Source organism: Arachis stenosperma, chromosome 10 (assembly GCF_014773155.1).
Source record: "Arachis stenosperma cultivar V10309 chromosome 10, arast.V10309.gnm1.PFL2, whole genome shotgun sequence".
NCBI classification, from domain to species: Eukaryota; Viridiplantae; Streptophyta; class Magnoliopsida; order Fabales; family Fabaceae; genus Arachis; species Arachis stenosperma.
In genome coordinates, this window is record NC_080386.1 from 120,228,155 (window position 1) to 120,252,286 (window position 24,132).

At 31.1% G+C, this 24,132-nt stretch overlaps 1 protein-coding gene across 1 annotated transcript; it reads left to right on the top strand.

Annotated features, from left to right (window-relative positions):
* Positions 1-11,643: 11,643 nt before the first annotated feature.
* LOC130955528 (palmitoyl-acyl carrier protein thioesterase, chloroplastic-like) lies at positions 11,644-15,958 on the top strand. Its single transcript, XM_057882405.1, has 7 exons — positions 11,644-11,893; positions 12,141-12,644; positions 13,300-13,433; positions 13,834-13,947; positions 14,422-14,590; positions 14,699-14,767; positions 15,262-15,958. Exons 2-7 carry the CDS (start codon positions 12,156-12,158, stop codon positions 15,529-15,531), a joined length of 1,245 nt encoding a protein of 414 aa, XP_057738388.1. The 5' UTR covers positions 11,644-11,893; positions 12,141-12,155; the 3' UTR covers positions 15,532-15,958.
* The last annotated feature ends 8,174 nt before the right edge of the window (positions 15,959-24,132 follow it).

Consider the following 24,132-nt stretch of genomic DNA (forward strand, 5'->3'; position numbering starts at 1 on the left):
TGAATTCTGAACTTACTATGAAGAAGAGAAGATTGAGGAACCCTAATCCCCAAACCTCAGCCCGCAGCCACCAATCCATCCCTCTTCAAGGTCATTACTGAACTCTTCTCCTCCAAGATAGACCGTAGGTGCCGCGTAAAGTGTGAAAGCTCTGTTCGGCGGTCCATCCCTCTTCTCATTGTTCCATCTCTCGTCGCCGTCGTAGAAATGTGTCCTCTCGTCTCTTCTCCTCTCATCATTCTTCAGTTGTCGTCTCTTCGATCTCTCTCTCTGTGTCTTTGTCCGAACTTAACGTCCCTTTTTGAGTTCTCTCTCTCGGTCTCTGTCCGAGCTCGTCTCTGTCCGAGCTCCTCCTTGCCGGCTGTTCCCATTCCTCCGTCGCCGTCAGTTCCCTTCCCTTAAACTGAATTTTGGTTATATGGTATAGTGTTGTACTACATTGTTTATACTGGAATCTCTGATTCTGAGTTGTTTATGCTATGATTCTGATTCTGGGTTGTTTATGCTGATTTTGGGTTGTTGATTCTGTTTGCTGGGTTTTTTATTCTGAATTGTTGATGGTGCTGCATGCTTCATTGCATTGTGCTGGACTGCTGGAATTTTCAGGTTTTGAGATGTTTATGCTGCATTGCTATGTTTATGTTTATATTTAGTTGTTGATTATTTGTGAAATTTGAATTATACTTCAGAAAAATTGTAAAATTTTAAAATTTATCTGCTTAAAAATTATTAAATTTAAATCTTTAAAATCATATTAATTTTTTAATAATTTTTCATATATTTAATTATTTCGGTTGAATCTCGATTGAACCCCGGTTGAACCTCTAAACCATTAAACCAGTTACTTCACCAGTTCATTGACCAGTTCGGTTCTCACAACCTTGCTTTAGACAGAAATACAAAGGCAAAGACGTTAGAGATATACACACAAATTATTAGTATGTATATATTGTATTTGATAAAATATTGAACGACAAAATAAAATTTAAAAAGTTTATATTATTATTTTTATAATAATTTTTTTAAAAAATAAATAAATCATCCACTATTATTGTCACCACCTCTACTATCATAGATTCATCATCACAAACACTTCACCACCACAAATTAGTCAGTAATGATTTCACAAGAATAAGTAAGAACACTATTTATTTTTTAAAAAAAAAAGAAAAAAGAGAAAAAAAAAGGCAATGGAAGAACAGATTTGCGAAAGTGAAAAAAGAAGGCAACAAAAGAAGAAGCTGGCAGAGATAAAAGACGACAAAGATGGAGGTGGAGCCAAAACCAAGGAGAGAGAAGGTAGTGACAAACTCGAAGAGAAAGAAGGAGAGAGGCGAACGTAAAGGAGGAAGAGAAGAAGGCGGATCTAGACGAATAAAGAGGAGACGCAATGACGACGACGAATTTAGACGAACAAGGAGAGGATACTGTGCGCCTAGACAAAAGAGGAGAAGACGTGGCGGTAACGATGAGGATAGTAACAGAGAAAGCAATGATAGAGAGAAAGATAGTGACAAAAGAAAGATAGAGGAAGGAGGAAGAAGGATGGTTAGCATAACAAAAAATACAAAAAAAAAAGAAAAAAAAATTGAAATTAAAAATAAAATTAATATTTTAAAAACTAATAAAAAATAAAAATATAAAATATTATGTCTAATTAATTATATATTTGTATTTCATTATTTTAGAGGAATACAAAATATATATATTATATATACATTTATGTACTAATATATTTATAAAAAATGTGTCCCAATAAACAAATAATGATGAACATATATCAATATATTCATGTTTCAATATCCATGTCTCTACGAGGCCATAATTAATAAAATCAGTTGTCGGGAATATTTGTAAATATTTTTGGTAATGATGAAAATATAGCAACCCAACATGCATGCACTATGCATGGATTTGTTCAATTCCTAACGCAGCAATATCATAACTTGTTGCATTACCATTCCCAAGCAATCTAAGGCAACCCCTCTCTCTTTTCTCTCCTTCTCCCTTATTTATTTATTTATTTTTTTCTCTCTTCATCACTTTCTTCCGGCAAGATTAAAATTTTTTTATTTAAAAAATGAGCAAAAAATTTGAAGCAGAAGCTATACCCAGCCTATGCTGTTTCTAAAAACTTAGACTAATAAAAAAATATAGGATAAAATATCATTTTTATTTTTGAAGTTGGTCAAAAATTTTAAAAATATCTTTAAGTTTTATTTTGTTTTTACTTTATTTTAAAAATTTTCGATTTGCATCGTATATTCTTGATAGGTAAGTTTTCAAAAAATTTAGAGTCAATCTAGCAATAATGTATGACAATTATATCTGATTTGCTTGTGTTAAAATTATTTTTGTGACATTATGGTTGAATTTGTCCTAAGTTTTTTAAAAAATTAACCGCTAGGAGTATATTTGATACAAATAAAAAACTTTTGATACAAAATTGTAACAAAATAAAACTTAAGATATTTATATCTCTAATACCCTTATATAAAAAAAATTTTGGATTTATGTAATTTTTTTCATAGACTTTTTTATTTTTTATATTAAAATTTTTTTAGAATCAACAAAAATTAAAATTTAGATTTTTGAATCATAAAAATTCTTATATTATATCATAAAATTATTTTTTCAAAAATTTAAATTAATAAAAAATACATAAATAATTATATATCTAACTAATATTGGAGCTAGTACTCTTAATTTTCTTAGATATTTCTCTATTTTCATTTCGTCATTGAGTAGGGGTGTCTGCGGATCGGATCGGATCGGATATGGCCAAAAATTCGATCCGATCCGCATTAAAATCATCGGATCGGATCGGATCCAATATCCGCAACTTTTAAGGTTGGATCCGATCCGATCCGATCCGCAAATGTGCGGATCGGATCGGATCGGATATCGGATATATCCGCAAAACACAAAAATATTTTTAAAGGCTTATTTTTATTAAAAAATATCAATAAAATTCATTTTTTTTATTCTTTTAAATATGTTTACTCTTAAAATAATATTAAACATGCTTTTTTTAAATAATAAATTAAAATAATATAACATATATGATAATTATTAATTGAAATAAAACATAAAAAGAATATTTATTTATTTATTTCTTTAATTTTGCGGATACGCGGATATGCGGATCGGATATGCGGATACCAACACAAAATCCGCAATCCGATCCGATTAGTGTGCGGATCCGATCCGATCCGATCCGAAAGCCTTGCGGATCGAATCCATATCCGCAATTTTCGGATCGGATTCGGATAAACACCGCGGATATGCGGATAGGATCCGATCCATGGACACCCCTATCATTGAGGATGTATTTGGGGTTGCATAATTGTTTTGACCGGATCAACTTGCTTCATTATTTCATGTTTATTTAAGATCTTCGATATTGATTTTGCTGTGTGTTATTTTATCATCAAATTCCTATGTATGTTAGGTTACAAATTACTTTTTTTTTTTACATGTGAGTATAAATATCATAAAATAACTAAAGTTTAAAGTTTTCTATTTTCAGTTATTTTGAAAAAGTTAATCAAACAGAGCAATATTTAATAAGAAAAATAAATTTTCAATTTTTTAGCTATATAAAAAATCATGAAATTATTTTGAAGATAAAAAAAATATGCACATATATACAAATTAAATCACTTAATTTCAAGGTAAATAGAGATCAGTTTATTATCAGGTTAACTAAATAACAATGGAACAAATTATTAAAGATATATCATCACATCATTCACATGTATGCCAAAAGACAAATTAGAATGTTCCAACTTCCAAGTTAATTAGTATAAATATAAGGGTTTTGTTATCATATATTCTAAAAACATTAGTTAAACATATTATAAAAAAAATATTTTAACATTTTTGATATATTCAATACATTAAAAATGTAAAAAAAATTATTTTTGCAATAAATAATATTAAAATATTTTTTTATAATATGTTTAACCAATACCCTTAAAATACAGAATAACAAAATCCTAATTATAATTACAAGTTCGTTTAAGAACATGCTACATTCTACATGCCACATGCCACGACCTTTTCTAACTTTGCTTGTTCAATAATTGATATATATATACACCATATATACACATACTTGACCTTATGTTTATTCTAGATAAAACAAAAAAAAAAAGTTCTGGCATGACCATGCATCTTTGACACAGCACTATCAATTACATAATTAGCTACCAATTTGGTTGATGGAAAAAAATTCAAACTATATATTATATCATGGTCTTCTAAAATAAAAATGTAATAAAATAACTATTTATTAGTTCTATCCATAAACTAATACTAATTAATTGAAAAGTAAGAGTCAATTTCGCAATAGTCAAGACTTGTCGGTATGAACAATTGAAAGTGAGAGGTGGCTTAATGAGGAAGATGAACACACTATATATAGCCAAGTTAGATCATCATCTTAATTAAATAGTATCCTTTGTGGGCTATATGGTTCAACAAATTAATACCTACCCTCCTTAGCTTGATGCATGGAGCCCCATAAGAAAAAAATACATTCTTTTTTTTAAAATTTATATTTTTAATTATGAATAAATTACGTTTCTTTATTACTAATATTTGTGATATTTTTCAAAAATACTTGTACATCTAAAGTTTAATTTTATTTTTTATATTTTTAATTTATATCAAAATTATCCTTAAATGTTATTTCTATTTAAAATGTTAAAAACAAAATTAAAAATATCTAAAAAATAATTTTGACACAAATAAAAAATATTAAAAAACTTGAATAAATAAAAATGTTTAAAATAAAAATATATAAATTAAATATTAAAAATATTTTTTAAAAAATTATAAATATTAAAAATAAAAAATATACTTTATCCTTTAATTATTTATACTCCTATATATATTGGCATAGTATTGCTTTTTTGAAAAATATTGAGTTGGAATTGATGGATGATGGCATGATGCATGAATATTCAATGAGAAGCTAAATTAGTTGCGGACCATTATCTGTCACTTTTGCTATGTGCCACATGATTTGGATTTTTATGTATTTTTATTTTTTTTTTTGGTTTCATTCTCTCAACTGTCTTGCATTAATGCAACTACATACAAGTATATGGTACCGTATATGTCAAAGAACAAATGGTTTGAACACAATAAAAAATTAATTCAGATCAGTTTAATTAAAATTATTTTATTTTATATTTATTAATTATTCCTAAAATAAATACATAATATTAAATATAATAAATAAGTAATTTTAGATATTATATATATAAATTTATAAATATTAAATTAAATAAGATAACTCTTGATTATTATTTATTTCCTAATTGTATTACTACTTAATTAACAATGTAGGTCATTTTTTTTAAAAGTTAGGAGTGAGATTCGACTGAATTTGCAACTTCTATGTGAATATAAGAAGGCTGTATTATTTGAGTTATAATTCGTTTGTCAATATGAATCATTTTAGTCTTTAAAAAAAAAAATCTAAATCGTATGAATTAAAATTAAAAAAATGATATCTTTTATTACTAAATATTTAAATGATAACTTTTTTTTGAATTATTTATGAAATATATATTTTTTATTAGATTAAAATAACATATACTTTAGTCCATTTGACTAAAATATTTTTTAATAGTTATTATAATTATATATAAATTAGTAATAATTATTTGATTAATTCAAATAATAATAATAATAATAGAATTTCTTATGTTTTAATTAATGAGACGTCCATTGAATTGAGTTATATTAATTAAATTTTTAATAATAGAATTTGAACATTCAAATTATTCTATTAGAAAGTATGCATTCTATTTCAAAACATAATTACTCATATTAATATATTTTTATATAAAAGTGATAGTTAAAAATCATTAAGTAATTAAATATATTTAATTAAATTATTTAATGTGATACCCAACATTTCAGAAATGAATGATGTTGATATGCCTCTATATTTCCATCTGCCACCAGAATCGAAGGCCAGGGGTTTTATAGGCATTCAGTGCAAGGCATTGACTTATTTATTTTTTAGGGTTGGAGGATTTTGTGGCAGCATTAGATCTTTTGTTTTAGATTGAGGAATTAAAATATTTTTCTACTATTCAAATAATTATTTTTTTAATCAAGACTCATTTCTAAACGCTTATTATTAATAATAAGGAATGTAATAAATAAAGAGTGTTACACTAATATTTAAATAAATTTTAATTTTTTATAATGGCTTAAATTTAAAATTCCAAATAAAAAATTAAAGGGTAAATATCATTTTCGATCTCTAACTTTTTTTCGTGAGACATATTGCACTTTAATCATCTATAATCTTAACCAGACTTTAAGTGTGACAACGCTATCCAAATTCATGGGTATCTACCCTACTCCTATCCACTCAGAACGGGTAATTACCCGTCCCCCGCACCGAAACAGATTTTTAACAGGGCGGATTTTTAGGCGGGGTGAGGTTGCATTTAGGTTAAACCCGCCCCTATCCGTCCCGATATATAATATATATATAAAATAATTAATAAAATGATTAATAATATTGTATTATATTTAAATTTTTTACTTTTATTTGTGTTATGTATGTAATGATGGTTATATAAATTTTAAAATTGAATTTTATTTGTTAGATTTTAATAATTATAGGGGGCGGTACCGGCAGGGGACCGGATTACAGTTTAACTTCTTACTACCTGCGGATAGAAGTGGGGTGGGTTTGATGCAGATTATTGTAGAGCGAAACAGGGTTGGGTAGAACAAAAATCTGCCTCTATCCGTCTCATTGCCACCCCTATCAGACTCTCATTCATCAGTAAAATTGGACAAATTGATCCTGCAATCGGTTAGCAACGAATTGTTCGTCTAATATGTCAGGTGGAATATGATATGTCAATGCTAATGTCAAGTGTTTAAGTGTCAACTCCAACTAATTGTAGGAGTTGATTTGTCCAATTTTATTAATAGATTGAGACCTAGTTAAAGTTTAAGAATGATTAGAATGCGATATGTCTCACAAAGAAAATATTAAAGATCATAAAAAGTATTTACCTAAAATTAAAATTTAAAATTTAAAATTTAAAATTTATTATTTAAAATTTAATATTTAAAACTTAGACTTTATAATTCACTTTCTTCAAAACAGATTAAAATTTGCCTCTAATCAAACCATAAAACTAAAATTATATATCCTTATTTTGTCGTTACGTGCTTTAATTTATTATCTTTGTGAGTGTGATAGAAAATAATATATAAAAATATTATTTGTACTCAAAATTAAATATTAAAATTATTTATTATATATTTATATATAATAAATATATATAATTTAATTTATTTTTAATATATATTTTATATTTTAATATATATTTTTATATTAATCGCTGATTTTAGTATATAATTAGTATAGTTAAACAATATAATATATGCATATATATAACGTTGATAATAATGTGATGTCAATTGAACGAGGTTGGTTTAGTGAGTGAAATTCATTTAACTTGCTTATGATATTTAGGGTTAACTTCAATCACCAAATTAAACATTTCTCTTTTCATTTTTTAATACATATGTATTAAAAAAAAACTAATTGTATCGCAATTGAACTATATATAACCAACCATTGGACTAGGATAACTTCCTCTTTGATCATAAGTAATTCTTCGTTGTCAACCACATAAACAAAAGAAATTAAACACGACAAGGTAAAGTAATCAATCACTCAAGAAAAGTAAATCAGATAGTTAAATTAATTAAATTAAATATTAAAAGAAACAAAAAAGAGGGTATGTTAGTTAATGATTGCACGTTATCTGGTATACACTCCACCGAAATAATTTAATTATAGAGACAAGTGTTGATTTCTAATTCTCATATGCATTGCATTGCATGCATGCCAGGCCCCAAAACAAAATTAAAGAAGAAAAGAAAATATGATTTTTAGTGGCTTTGCCATTTCCCAATTAGGAACATGGACACTACTTTCAATCGTAATCAGAATTCGAACCTAACATACACAATAAATATAAATAAATAAAAAAGTTGAAACATAAACAGGTTTGGCAAATTATTTGAGTCAACGTCAAAAAATTTTTATTATTAGCACATGAATGTGGGTGTAAGGGTAGCCGTTTTTGATTTTGACATGCATTCCGATACAAATATTATCGTATATATATACGATGATTATTCATATAAAACTATTTTTATATGCAAATAATAGTTAAAAACTCTTAAATTATAATTTAGTTAAGAAAAAGTTTCAGGGGTCAATTATAACATAAGTCAATTTTTATTTTTTTAGTTTTAAAATTCAAAAAATTAAAATAGTTGAGATTTGTTATTTTTTTTATTATAATAGACTTCTTGTTTTTTTAACTAGTTGTCTTTAGTTAACTACCTTCTTAACTAGTTTTTAGCGACACCAATTGGTTAAATATATTAAATTATTTAATAAATTTTAATTATTATTTTTTTATAAAGATAATTTTACGTGATTAATCATCTATATAGATATGTATATAAAGTACAAAAGTCGGTAACCGTCTAAAAGCTAATAAGCAGTAGAATTTCGATATATCTTGTTAGTGATCACAAGAAAAATAAATGCAACGTAACCACCTCTATGAAGTAAGGGAAAGTTTCGTTAAGTTGTCATATTTACGCGTCAGATATATTACAGACATTATAGTATTCAATAATATTTGTTTGATAATGCATGTTTTGCCTTGTTAAATAATAATAATAATGAGAAATTAATGCTCGATGTCTTTCATGTCGTGCTTTTTAAATTGACATGTATGACGTACGTACCTTTGTTTTTAGGTACACTGTGAATATGAGAAGTTAAAAATAAATAAAAAGATAATATAGAAGAGATTGTTACAATTATAGTAATTGAATCGCACGATTATTATGAACAATAAATTGTATGATTTGATATTTGAGTCATCACATTTACGATTTGACTTGACGACTTAAATTGGATGGAGGTCGAAATTGACAAATTCAGTTTATGAATTACACAATACAATAAAAAATTATAAATCGTGTGTCAAATACAATTCGGAGACCGACACAAGGAAGAAGAAGGCCCTTAAAGAAAATGATGGAAGGAACGTGATTAAGCTCAAATTTGGACTCATAATGTGGGGTTAGCATTCTCAAAGTTTTGGACTTAGCTACTGTTTTTTGGAATTTCCCCAATACAAATCACTTTTCAAAGCAGCAATTGGTCTTTTGGATGAAGATTTGATATTATGGCGATTTTTTTTTAAAATGAGTTATATAATTTTATGTCGTTCTTGTTTGATAATGCTAACATAATTTGAATCATGAACATAAATAAAAAAAAATAACAAAGTTGTCCTTTAATAAGTAGGTCTTGAAATATTACCTTTTTGTAAATGTTGTCAAAATATAGCTATTGATCAGTTTCAGATAAGCTATAAAAATTGAGATCGGTGTTATAATCGAATTATAATAAAAAAAAATAACACGTAACATATTTTGATCGTAAAACTATATATATATATATATATATAAACGTTTTTTACTGTAGTGTGTGGTGATTAATGAATAATAATCATGTAAAAATTTTCTTATATGTTTCATTAGCTATTAAATCAACTACTAATCTAAAATACAATGCATTGGAATATATATATATTATAAAAAAATATAAAAAAATACGTATAACATATATATATATATATATATAATTAATTTTTATATACATATAAAATTTAAAAAAAATTAAAACTGTCAATTAAATAACGATTAAACTAATTAACTTTTATCAATTAAAAAGTCGGTAATATATACAAGATTTAAATATAATTCTTTTAGCCAATAAGAGAAAATAGAGAAAGGGAAAGGGAAAGATTAGAGAAGGTTAAGTCTCGCTAAAAATTGGTTAAAGCATAAAGTTCATTTTCAAATCCTTTTAAGAAAAAGAAAATCAAAAGAGTTTGTCTATCTAATTTCCAAAAGATTTAAATGTTAATAATTTAGTTTATTTAAGTAATAAACCTTTTTCTCGTAAATGCGTGCTGTATGTGGCTTAGATTTAATCCGTAGATTCATTTTATCAATTAGTGGTTAATATATATATAAACATATTTGTTTGTACTTTGTAGTGAATGAATCCAAAACCATACTTTTGTGGTTCTGTTAAGTTTAAACGTTGTTAGTATGTGTACTTTATATATATTATATATAGTTGAGGAAGAATTTCAAATATTTATGGAATTATGAAATATCAGTATTTTAGTAATTTTAATCATCAAAATATATAATATATTAATTAAAATTAACATTTAAAATTATTAAAATATTAATATTTTAAAAATATTTAAAATTTAAAATATTTAACAACAAAAAATATTAATAAACAAATTAAAATTTATTTTATTTAATATTTATTAATTATTACAATAATTTATAAATATTAAATAAGATAAATTCTAACCCTTTTTTTTATCACCTTAATATTACCTTAAAAATGTTCCTATAGTTTATACTTAGAAAACGCACGCGATAAAAACCTTTTAACAGTGCAAATGCAATAATAAGTCCACCCATGCATATGGAATAAATAAAGTTCCATAATCCGAATTTATACCAAACAAAACTAGGTGGTTGTTGATCTATAATTCTATATTCTAGCTACTTTGCCAATCTCAGAGCGATAATGCGACGAAATTAACATAATCTAGTGAACATTTTCCTGTAAGGGAATATATCTCATGAACTTATTAATTCCATACATAATTAAATATTTTTCAAATAATTATTTAAGGAGAATGCTAAAACTAATGTCATTCTTTAGGTGAACGTTACTAAGTTTTACCATATAATTAACTAGTAATATCGAATTTAATAATTTAATTTATTTTTTTTTCTCAAAGTTAAGAGTGAGACTTGAACTTACAACTTTTAAGTAAGTATGAAAAAATTATGCCATTTGAATTATAGTTTGTTGATACGCTTTTAATTCATATTTTTCTATCAATTAAATTAATATAATACATATACTTGAAGGAATAAAAATTCAATCTAATATATCATTGTCTAGATATTAAAACTTTTAAAGGACAAAATATTATAGTTAATTTTATAAAAAAAAATAATAGTTAATATATACTATCTTTTATAATTTACAATTTTCGTTTCAAACTCAACGTTACCAATTTTTGAAATGGAGCAGCTAGCATTTAAAAGGCCATTTATTTAACTAATTTTTAATATATATTTTATATTTTAATAAATATTTTATATAAATAATTAATTTAGTAATTAATTTTTAGTGTATACATATTTTAAAATAGAGTATTTTCAAATTAGGATAATTTCTAAATCATATTTTAATTTAGGTTATATATTTCTTCTTATTAAACTATTGTAATATTGTTATAAAATATACTAATTTAAATAAAAAAATGTAAAACGGTAAAGACGCGGCTAGAAAAGAAGAGATGAGAGTGGAGGGGTAAAATGGTAAAAAGGGGAAAATAGAAGAGTAGAGAAGCACTCGTGTGTTTTGAAAAGAGAAGCGGGAGGAAAGGACAGGTGGATTGTAGTTCTACTATATAAATAACTAACTTTCCTGCTTCACAATTCGGTGCGTGCCACTCACTTTCCTCCTCCGCTGGCCCTAAATATTTTACAACTCATAATCTATATATATTCATTATTCCTCCCATTTTCCTTTTACTTTTCAAATTCAAAACCAACCATCCTTTCTTCTTCTCTGGGTTCACCACCCACAGGGAGCCATCACTCTCAATTAAACGACGTCGTAGCCTCTCCTCAATAACCTTCCACTTATATTTTCAATTTCACCTCTCTCCTTCTCTTCTTCTTCTTCTTCATTCTTCTTCTTCTTCTTCAGGTACCGTTTTTTAATTTGTTGTTCTCCCTCGTCTGATCTGGCTCTATATTTTTTATGCGAATTTTTCTTAAGCCAATGCCAGATCTGCGCGCAGTTTCGCAGCGGTTTTAACATTAATTTCTCGATTAATTATTCATGTGTTGATGTAAAATCTCATTCGTGTTGAATATCTATTTTAATTTTGTTTGAAATTGGAAGCTTGAGGAAAAAGATTGTTTTCTAATCAACTAAAACTATGCGCATGCAGGTGAAGAATTCAATTATGGTTGCTACTGCTGCTACGTCGTCGTTTTTCCCTGTGACGTCACGAACCGGTGGAGAAGGAGGAGGAGGAATCCCTGCCAGCCTCGGCGGAGGGCTCAAACAAAATCACAGGTCTTCAAGTGTTAAGGCCAATGCGCATGCTCCTTCAAAGATCAACGGAACCGCCACAAAGGTTCCAAAATCCATGGAGAGCATGAAGCTGGAATCCTCGTCGACGACCGGGGCTAATGCGCCGAGGACTTTCATTAACCAGATTCCGGATTGGAGCATGCTGCTGGCCGCCATCACGACAGCCTTCCTTGCGGCGGAGAAGCAGTGGATGATGATTGATTGGAAGCCGAAGCGATCCGATGTGCTATCTGATCCATTTGGTATTGGGAGGATTGTGCAGGATGGGCTTGCTTTCAGGCAAAATTTCTCCATTCGATCTTACGAGATAGGCGCCGATAAGACCGCGTCTATAGAGACGCTAATGAATCATTTGCAGGTTTGTGTGCAGATACCAAGAAGAATTTCTATGCTTAGTGGGATATGACTTAGTTGTTGTTATTTTCTGACTTGAAATGGTTATTGTTGGATAGTATTGTGGAAGCGTGTGGTTTGCACACACATTCTTGGTAATCTTACATTGAGAATTTGGAAAGAGAAAGTCTAGCTAACCAACAATTTTTTACTCAACATGTAACTAACAATTCTGTTTTCTCTTTTTCCTCTTTCACAAAAGGAGATAAAGCATACTTGATTACTTAGCTTCCTTTGTTTTCTTATGTTAGTTATATGTTAGCTACAAAATTGTGCGAGAGAGTTTTGATTTTGGAGAGGAAATATAAAGTTAGTTTATTTTACACTTTAAACTTGACTCCATCCTTGATTGTTAACCCATTTTTCTAAATAAAAAATATAATTTCATTACAACGCAAAAAATGGACCTATGTATTGTCTGCACTTCAAGCTCAAAGATGCTACTGAATAAAAAGACCTGTTAGATATAGAACTATTTATGTGATAGCTTAAGGAGAGATGGTTCATGATATGTGTAAGATTAGAATCTTGTACAGGGAACAGAATTGTGAGGATTTTGTGTTTTGATAAATAAAAGACAAAAATAATAATTGGGTTATCTTGTTTTGTCCAAAACACAGGAAACTGCACTTAATCATGTTAAGACTGCTGGGCTTCTTGGTGATGGCTTTGGTTCGACGCCAGAAATGTGTAAGAAGAACCTGATATGGGTTGTGACTCGGATGCAAGTTGAAGTTGATCGTTACCCAACATGGTAATTTGGTCATATTTTCCCTTGTATAACTTAATTGCCCAGATGATCATGTTCGGCAGTGCTTATGTTCTTTGCTGTAATTCATGATTCTGTAACATCTAGTAATAAATTGTTTATAACTTCAAAGAATAGGTATGATAATAATGCTTTAGCTAGGAAAGTTCTTGTATGTATGAAATTTTTTTGAGACCGTAGGTTTGATGAATTAACCTGGCTTTTATTTTGATAAAAAGTTGAGTACATAGGCAGAACTTGAACAATGTGTACTTTGCATATTGCTTTGTTCAGTAGTTAGAAATATGTTCTAGCTGATGGCTAGATGAAAACTACCAGTTAGGCTTAATATCAAGTATTCTAAATCTGTTTTCGTATTGTTAAGCTAACCTGTAATTTGCTTCAGGGGAGATGTAGTTCAAGTTGACACTTGGGTTTCTGCATCAGGGAAAAATGGTATGCGTCGTGATTGGATCATACGTGACGCCAATACGGGTGAAATCTTGACAAGAGCCTCCAGGTAGAAATCAATTTTAGTGACTTTCTTCTGCTTCTGATAAATATGTTTCATAGTGTTTATGGAGAACTTAAATGTCTGATCAATGGCATTGTTTTGAATGGTGCAAGCTTTTATGAAGGTTTTGTTGTACAAAAATTTGTTTCAATTTTAATTTGAAATATTGAGTCTGCTCATGCTTTTGGAGATCTTGATAAACACATGTGAGTTACTGGTTTAGATGTATAAGTTCTTGCACCTGAAAGTATCCGATTCTACGTACAAAAAATTGACATCTTAGTTTAATATTTTGTTTGGATGAGTTTCATTGAAAATAATATATTTTTTGTGTTTTTACCCTTCTAAAATGGAAAGATCTAATTTATATTAGGATGAATATTTAAAAATGGTAACTCTCTCTCTCTCTCTCTCTCTAACACAATGAAGCTAGAAATCAGTGAGCAGCTTTTTGAATTTTTGGTTTTTGGTATACTTCAGTATTTGGGTCATGATGAATAAAGTGACAAGGAGACTATCCAAAATTCCAGAAGAAGTCAGGCAAGAGATTGCGTCATATTTTGTGGATTCTCCTCCAGTTGTCGAAGAGGATAACAGAAAACTGTCAAAACTTGATGATACTGCAGATCATATTCGTCGTGGTCTAAGTGTATGTCAACTCTTGTTGTAAATGTTATCATTAATCTTTTCGTTCCTCCTATATTGCATTATATCTTTTTATTCATGCCTTTTTTTTTTGGCCGTATCTTGTTTTCAGCCTAGATGGAGTGATCTAGATGTTAATCAGCATGTTAACAATGTGAAGTACATTGGCTGGCTTCTGGAGGTATTTTTATGTTCTTGTACCTTTTTTCCACTTCAGTCCATGATTGCTAATGTAAGAATTAATTGAACCAGTTGGAAGTTGCTTTAAACTTTGGAATTATTATATGATTGAGTAGGAATTTGCTATAATTCATTGAAAACCATAGAAGATTCAACAGATCATTCACATCTTCCACAATCTTAATTTGTCCTTGATGATTTTTTATTAAGAAAAGGAAGTTGACATACGTGGTTGTTATGCATTAGTAGTGTGAGAGTTTTGCGCTATCATTTAATCATGTATATGTTTGCACTTACATGGCTTTTAAGACTATGGCTAGTCAACCGCTTTAGCTGGTGGCTAACATAAGATCAGATGTTTGTGTAAACTATGTTTACATTGACAGTGCATACAGATTAAATTGAATGCAAATGCAAAACAAATATACATTTGTCATGTATTAAATTAAATTGATCAAGTGACTTAACAGAAGAATTGTGCTTTGATTGCTGCAGAGTGCTCCACAGGCAATCTTGGAGAGTCATGAGCTGCGAGCCATGACTCTGGAGTACAGGAGGGAGTGTGGCAAGGACAGTGTGCTGGATTCCCTAACCGATGTCTCTGGTGCTGATATCGGGAACTTAGCTGGCGGCGGATCTCTCGAGTGCAAACACTTGCTTAGGCTTGAAGATGGTGGTGAGATTGTGAGGGGTAGGACTGAATGGAGGCCCAAGCCTGTGAACAACTTTGGTGCTATGAATCAGGTTTTTCCAGCAGAAAACTGAAGCATTGAGTGCCTAAAATGAAATTGCTGCGAATGTCAATCTCCATTACTTTACAAATTGGATCTGACCAATGGAGAGTTTTGCTTCTTGTTATCACCGCCACCATCTCCACCACCACCACCATCATCATGTCTACCTATCTTATATAAATATATGCATATCTAATTCGTGTTAATATGGTGGGGTTACGGTAGGGGGAAAAGGAAGTAAAATATCAATCAATTTCTCATTGTAATTAGCTCCTGTTATATACTCTATCTAGCTTCTCCAATATTCAATTTGATTTATTGTGCCACTGCTAGGTTGTCATAATCAAACATTCGTCAAAACGATTACTGGTTAGGCATGTATATTATTATCATTGTTACCACCCCCCAATCCTTTTTAGTTTCCTCCTTGATATCAATATGACATTTTTCCTTGTCAACATGGCAAAGCTATTATTGTTGTTGTATGTCTTAACTTGTGGGCAAGACAAGAACGACTTTTTCAGTGTTGATACTGCTGTGGTGGCAAATGTCGTGGTCTCGTGGATTTTATGAAATTCAAATGTGGCTTACTCAAACTAAAGGAGAGTATTATTATTATTTTTTTTTTGTAATCAAGAGGCCCTAAGGCCAGAAGAGGAAAGAAAAAAACGAACTACATCCTACCACTATTGTTGCTATATGACCAAAAACCATAAAATATGGTAGATGTAAGATTGGTCCTATTTTATGCTTTGGAGAACATGATGGTCTGTTTCTTCGTACCATTTAAGTAATATTTTGTTTTTTAAATCATCAATTGGAGTATTAGTAACAAATGTGGTAAATTGGTAATTGCAACTGAAGCTTTGGTTGAGGAGCTAAATATATTATTTCTTAATATGTTGTATCCTAATTCGAAACTTAGTGATAGACAAGTAGTAGATAGAATCCCTAAATATGTGTATGAGTATGTGGTGTGTGTGAGTGTGTAATATGATATCTAGTATCCATCTCACAAAAAAATGTGGTAATTGATGTTTCATAAAAAAAAAAAAGAGGACATGTTGCCTCGTTTGTGCTTTGTTCTTCTTGATACTCTTGAGGAGCAATTTGAACTGTTAAAGGGTTAGGTCTTTGGTTGTTTAGCTTGTCTGGGTTTAGAATTCAAATTTAATTTAGAACTTGTTCTATAACAGGTCCAAGCCCATAAATCGAAATTATAGCTAAATGAAGATTCAAAATCATTCAAGAGGGATCTTCTTGAGATGTTAATGTTAATATACGAGATCACGGATAAATGATATAACATTATAACATTATGATATATATTGAAGGGTATGACTCATGAAAGCAGAAAAACGTTGTGCAAGTGTTACTCAACGACTCAATTAAGGGGGTATGCTTTTTCTTTCTAAGATATTCTAATATCGTGATTGATTGGTAACTCATTTAGGCATTAGAGTGTCATTGTATGTACAAATCTCCGCCTCTGGATGAGATTACGAGCTTCCGAGTTACTTCGAAGGTACGAACAATTTTCCTTCGAATATTTGGTGCTGTCTATGAGGACCTCGTGTTGAATCATGTCGCAGGCAGCAGTTGATGCGAATAAGGATAATGCTGGGGATGCTGGACCTGGGCCTAAAAGGGAGGATCGTGGTCTTATTATCCTCTCGGTTCTCGAACCACAGGAAGGTTACGCCCCTTAATGGTGAATATTTCTAAATAAAAAAATATGTCCTAAACTTTAATTTTTAATCCACATATTTTTACCCTTCGTGATTCTTCCTTGGCCAGGCTTGTGTGGTTAAGTCCAAAATGGAAAATTTATGGAAAATTAGAATCACTACTGCGCAATAGTGCACCTACACGCCTTCATCGACGTTGTTTTTTGACCGGAAGACCAAGAACAAATTATTAGAATTTTAGGTTATCTAGACACATATTTCGTAAAATGGTTAATGCATCTTTGTTGCCTGGTGCAACAAGATCGAATTGGTAAGAGTAGGTTGAAGCATCTACAAGTGCCCCCGCAGACTCTGGTCTGCACGGAGCTGGTCACAATAATTTCGAGAATAACATGAAACAAGCTAGACCATCTCAGGCTAGTGTTCATCACACTAATGTCAACAAACTGAGTCCCGACTACGCGATAATCCCCAGACACGTAATGCTACTAGTAGGCGTGAACATACACCACATAGAGATGGGGCCTAGAGATCGTGATGCCGCAAGATGGTCTAGAATGATCTCCAATTCACCTCGCTTAGGAGAGAAAGGTCAGATTCCTTGGGAGGCGATGGACGTAAGAGACATTGAAGTCAAAAAGATCCTATTGGGATTGGTAATACTTCTTTTATTACCAGAGTGCTACATGTTGTCTTGCTGAAGAATTTCAATACACCTATGAACATGAAATATGACGGTATAACCAATCTTCAAGAACATCTTACGACATTTAAGGCTCAAATGAACTTGGAAGGTGTTGGGGATGCAATCCGTTGTAAAGTTTTTCCTGTTATACTATATGGGTCAGCGATGCAATGGTTTAGTTCTCTTCCTTCAGGTCTATAAATCAATTCTCTGACTTTTTTGTCAAATTTTTGGCACATTTAACAACTAAAATAACTCAAGTAAAATACCCAATTTTTCTTCTTGGGATTGAGCAAAAGTCGGGTGAAACCATTCGATAATGCCTAGACTGTTTTAATAAGACATTATTGGAGGTGAATACTCGAGTTTCCAAGGTTATAAGTTTGTACTTGATTGCAAGATTGCAAGAAAGAGACTTTAGAAGGCATCTAACTTCTAAGGATTTGACTTCAATGGAGGAAATTCAGCAAGTGGCATTGGAATACGTAAGAGATGAAGATGTTAGTTGAGTAGTCGCTTTTACGAGAAAGAATGCTATCTAACCACCAAAAATTAGAGGGCCATCATCTTCCACTCTCTGAGCTCAAGTTCCAAAGGTTGGAAAATTCAACAATTATACTCCCTGAATACATCCATGGCAGAGGCTTATCCATAGATTTCTCAAAAGGGAATCATACCGAGAGCCCAGGTAATCAATCCAAGACCTACTCTTAATCAAAGTATCTTTTGCATATATCACAAGGTGCATGGCTATCGTACAAAATATTGCTTTGATCTGAAGGATGCCATTGAACAAGCAGTTAGGGATGGTAAGCTAAATGAGTGTGGTCAGCATGCCTGGTCTCCTAGAAGGCAACAAGGCGATGATGAAGAACGAGAAGGGTGAAATTCCAGAACCAATAGATCCCTACTGCCACATAATTATACAACATTGGTTATTGTTAATGTGGTGGTAGGAAAATCGGTTTTCCACGGGCATCAACAACAATAAAGAAGGATTTGAGAATTTTAACATTAGAGTTTTAGATAAAAAACTCCAATTTTTGAGGTCATATTTTCAACTGATGATTACAAACACGAGGTTATCGAAAGATGATGAATTGTTAGTAATCACTACTAGGTTGAGAAATGAGGTAGTGCGAAGAATTTTGGTTGACATGGGAGATGATTCAAATTTGTTGTTCGGAAATTCATTTGATGTGTTGGGGTTAAATGATACTCATGTTGTGCATGTTGTGACTGATAATGCAGCCAATTATGTTACTGCTGGTAGGCTTATCAATCAGAAATATGATAATATCTATTGGTCACCACTATTCTGCTCATTGCCTTAATCTTATTTTGAAAGATATAAGCAGCATAGTGCATATTTCTAACCTTGCATCACATGCTTCAAAGATCACAGTATTTGTGTATAATCATATGGTTTTCTTATCTTGGCTTAGAAAAAGACCTAATTGGAAAGAAATTGTATGTTCTGGTGCAACCCGTTTTGCAACTGTGTTTATCACATTGAAAAGCATCTTTGATCATAAAGCGGATTTGCAAGCATTGATTGTAGATTCATTTTTTACTGGTCACAAATTAGGAAGGAGTGCTAAATGGTAGAGTTATGAGTGCTATTATTTTGGATAGCAAATTTTGGGATGATTGCTTTACTGCATGTAAACTTGTGGGCCCTTTGATTAAATTGCTGAGGCTTGTTGATGCTGATGATAAGCCATCTTTAGGATATGTTTATGTAAGAATGCTAAGGGAAAAAGATGCAATTAAAGAGATATTTAAGTAAAATAAGACTGCATATTAGCCATACACAGATATTATCAACTCCAAATGAGACAAGCATTTGAAGAAAGATATTCATGCTACAGCTTACTTCTTCTTGAATCCTACTGTCTTTTTTGGTAAAAATTATAAAGAAGCATCTGATGACTTGATCTTATTACCCTGTATTGCAAGTGTAACAATTTGGATTCAGTTGAGGCAATGAAAGAAATACATTTATATAGAGATCGGAAGGAAAGTTTCGATAGACCAAAAGCTATTCGAGCTACATCTAAACTTAAGCTTGGTAAGAATATTTGTTTAATAGTAACTTGTTTTATGCTTTTATTTTCTTAATTGATAACTACTAATATGTTATGGTTTTATAATTGGTAGATAAATAGTGGAGGTTATTCGGTAGTTCTGCTCCATGTTTATAAAGGATAGCTATTCGCATTCTTAGCCAAGCATCTGCTTCATTTGGGTGTGAGAGGAATTGGAGTCTTTTTTACTAGATTCATACAAAAAGAAGAAATAGATTGAAGCATGATAAACTAAATGATAATGTTTATGTTATTTATAATTTGCGTCTTAAATTCATGTAATATATGTTTCATGCAATATCATATTATTTCATACGTAATCTTTATCATAACAAATTTGTAAATTATTAATTCTTCATTTATTGTATTTAACGTTTTAGGAAGGAAAAGGAAAAAAGAAAGCAAAAGACAATATGATCTAATTGATTATGAAAGCATCAATTTAGTTGACTTTTGGGTGACAAAAGAGGTTGTAGAGAAAGAGCCTGATCTTTCTAATAATGTAGATGACTTAGTACGTGAGTATTATAGTTTATTTTCTAATGATTTATTAGAATGTTGTTAGATTATAATATAATAACAACATGTGTATTTTATTAGGTGATATTGATGCTAATTTATATCAAAGTGGCGTTGGTAATAGTGATCTTTATGCTGCATCTCTTGATTCTTCTACTCAAGAGGGTGGAAATGAAGGAGAAGATGATCCCATCGAAGCAAATTTGCAACAAATTCTTGCGGATTTTGATAATTGATAAATCTTCATGTTGACATTTAATATTTAGATTTTTTTACTATTTAACTTTTGAGTTTGTATTTTGATAAGATCATACGGATTTGGTTGATGATATTTTATGTAGTGTTTTAAATTTCGAAGATATTTTAATATTTATATTAGACTATAATTATATTTTATATTATTTATTTATTTATAATTTATTTATTATTCTATTCTAAAACGGTTCTTCTGATTGAACCATCAATTAGACTGATTAGACCAATAAACTAATGAGCCAGTGACTAGAGCAATTTGATAACCGATCTAGTTCTTAGAACCTTATAGTAAAAATAATTATTTTCATCGGTCATCTAAAAAAATAGGAAGAAGGAACAAAATTACACCTGAAAGTTCACATGCTAGACACAAATACACTTCAATCATTTAATGAGTCACGCGTGCACAGTAATTATACACTCCGACAGACACATTCACCCTTCCGAGAGTTCCGGCCATCAGCCGATCAGCGTGTGGCATCGTTAATTTGAATGGACACGTGACTCTCTTTACTCCTTGTTGGTACCTTTAGTTGAGTGAGCTGTCCATTTAATGCCAACTTAAAAAAATCTTTTATTTTAATGATTAATTAAACAAAGTTAAGGATGAAACCCTCCCTTAATTGAATTATGAACCTTTAATGTAAGATAGTTTGCACGTTGAGAGAGTTAGAGAGCCCTAGCAGAGAGGCAATGTCATTACTCTGAAGTCATCACTCACTTCATCGTTGGAGGAATACTTTGCTAGTTTACTCGAAGAAGGCAACCCACACCACCACAGCAACGATCACACACTGGAGCCAGCGACGAACTAAAGGTAATATCTTTTGAACTTCTGACTATACCGATTATGATCGAACATGCTATTAGATCTTTGTTTAGTTACTAGTTAGTGATTGTCCGAAAAAAATTATGGTTTTCTGGGTTTAGTAGTGATTATGAGGGTTTTGTTTTCTTCATAGATGTGAAGTTACATCACACTCGTGTATCACCATAGGTGGAGGTTGGAAAGAAATTCAAAAGGGGTTACAGTATACAGTGGTGGTCAAGTGTCCTTAATATCGAGAGTTAATGTGGATACGCTGAACCTTTTTTTCATGGAGGGGTTATTCAAGGATTTGGGATATATTCATTGGAAGAGTTTTTACTGGGGAAAGCCTGATGCCAGGGGTGGTGTTGCTCTTAAGCTACTTAGGCTTGATAGAGATGTGGTGAACATGTATGAGGATGCAATTAGAAATGATGATAGGGTAGTACATGTGTATTAGGAGCATACTGTAGACATTCCAACTGAGGTTGAGGTGGTTGACATAGATGCAGAAGAGGTGCCTACCTCTGAAGTAGAACCATTCAATGTGAATGTAGATACTGTAATTTCACCTAGTGGGAGAACGAAGAAGAGGGCACTGGAGCCTAATACCAACCCAAAACAATCTCACCTACAACCCAAGTCCAATCCAAACAAGTTAATCCAGCACCTGTGGCCCAGGCCCAACACACACCACCTGTGGCCCAAACCTAAACCACACAAACTGAACCACCAACACATTCTGAGGCTGGAACTCAACCACAACCCAACCTTGCACAAAATGAGGTCCCTACCCAGGAATCAAGAGAAAAACAAATGAATAGAAGAAATTCTTACAAGAGGTCGGCTCCTAGTGGACAGACCTTTGTGCAAGGAAGCATAGATGAAACTCCAAAAATATTTGTCCCTCATATAACCAGTGAGTCTTCAGAGAGTGATGATGATGACTCTAACCCAGATTACCATCAATATGAGTCTGAGAAGCTGCACAACCCTTATTCATCAGACTGTGATAGTGACTATGAGGCAGAGCACACTATTTGGCCTCAAGGAAATTTGAATGTTGCTTTTGGCTCAGTACATTTAAATCTGCGGATGGAATTCGAAACTATGGACCAATTCAAAAGAGCAGTTAGGAAGTTCAATATACAAATTGGAAGGAGTATCATGTTTAGTCGAGTGGAACCTATGAAGTGTAAGGCAATTTGTTGTGAAGCCAACTGTCCTTGGACTATCTACTGTTCAAGGTTTAATGAACCAAAGAGCTTTTAAGTAAAGACATTTGTCAACCAATATATTTGTGCAAGAAGCTACACCACAAATCAGCTGATAGAAAGTAGGTTATTGAATAACTGGAGGGAAAATTGAGGGACCAAAGGGGCTTTAAAACTGCTGAAGCTGAGACATGGTTTAGGAGGGATTTCAATGTAACCATTAACTACAAGAAGATACAGAGAGCAATGAAGAAGTCAAGGGAGAATATTGAGGGTTCAGAGAGGGAGTAGTATGCTGAAGCTGAGGCAAGGGAGAATATTGACTGTTGTGCATATTTTGTTTTTTGGTTATTAGGCTATTTGAACAACTAGGTGGACAAGGCTGTTTTGTTTATCATCATAAACTTTTATCTTTTTTGGTGTCTGGTAGCATGTGATATGTTATATACAATGTGACTTTACCTCTTAATTAGGTATTTCTGCCTTATTTGAAAACTCAGTGAGTATAGTCACTACTCTGACTATTTTGTTATTACAATGAAGCAGAGACTTCTAATTGAAAAGAAGTTGTTGGATATTATTATCTGTCTTTACAATAATAATGAGTTACCTTGGTTATGAATCACAGTCAGTACTCATAAATTTGACAATTGCTTGTTTTGTCCCTAATTTACACAGGTTTACATTTCTTTGTGTTGTCAATCGTTGATATTACACCAATTACAATATGTAATTCACAAGAACACAGAGCTTTGTTTTCTTCCATTTATTCAATGCAACTTTGAAAATGATTACACATGATCCTCACTTCTGAGGATATATCCTAAAAATCCATAATCCATAAAAACCCAACCCCAAACAAATGCCCATAACCATATTCTTAATGCACTTTATTTCACTCCTAATCAGATTAACCGTCTTCTGTAATTGTTGCACATATTCTTCCAATTTTGTGGCACACTCTATAAGCTCATTCATCTTCTGGTATGATTGTTTCAATGACCTTTCTTCAGATTCAACCTCTATCTCCACGTTTTTTGTTTTTCCTTCAACTTTGTCCAGCCAAACAAAATACTCACACCGATGTTCAGCACTTTGAAAATTTAAGACAACGATCGGAGGAGCGGTGAAGAAGGAAACAAATGGATGAAAACCTAATGCAAGTAACAAGAAGCAATGCAATTTCGAAACCTACCTCCCACAAAGGACATCGCAGAAACAATCTGTCTGGATTCTATTCTATTCCAAACTTAAGTACCACAGCTTCAATTCTGTGCAAATATTTGCCATTGTTGTAGTCAAACTTCTTCTTCTTCTTCTTGTTCCTCAATAACGAAGATCCGCTACCAACAGCGTTGCCACAATTTAGGGATAAA

What these genes read in the sequence shown, in the direction of transcription:
- LOC130955528 (XM_057882405.1), top strand. Translation starts at nt 12,156, where the DNA reads ATGGTTGCTACTGCTGCTACGTCGTCGTTTTTCCCTGTGACGTCACGA. An exon ending in GTTGATCGTTACCCAACATG is followed by an intron (nt 13,434 to 13,833) that starts GTAATTTGGTCA and finishes AATTTGCTTCAG; the next exon opens with GGGAGATGTAGTTCAAGTTG. An exon ending in ATATTCGTCGTGGTCTAAGT is followed by an intron (nt 14,591 to 14,698) that starts GTATGTCAACTC and finishes TCTTGTTTTCAG; the next exon opens with CCTAGATGGAGTGATCTAGA.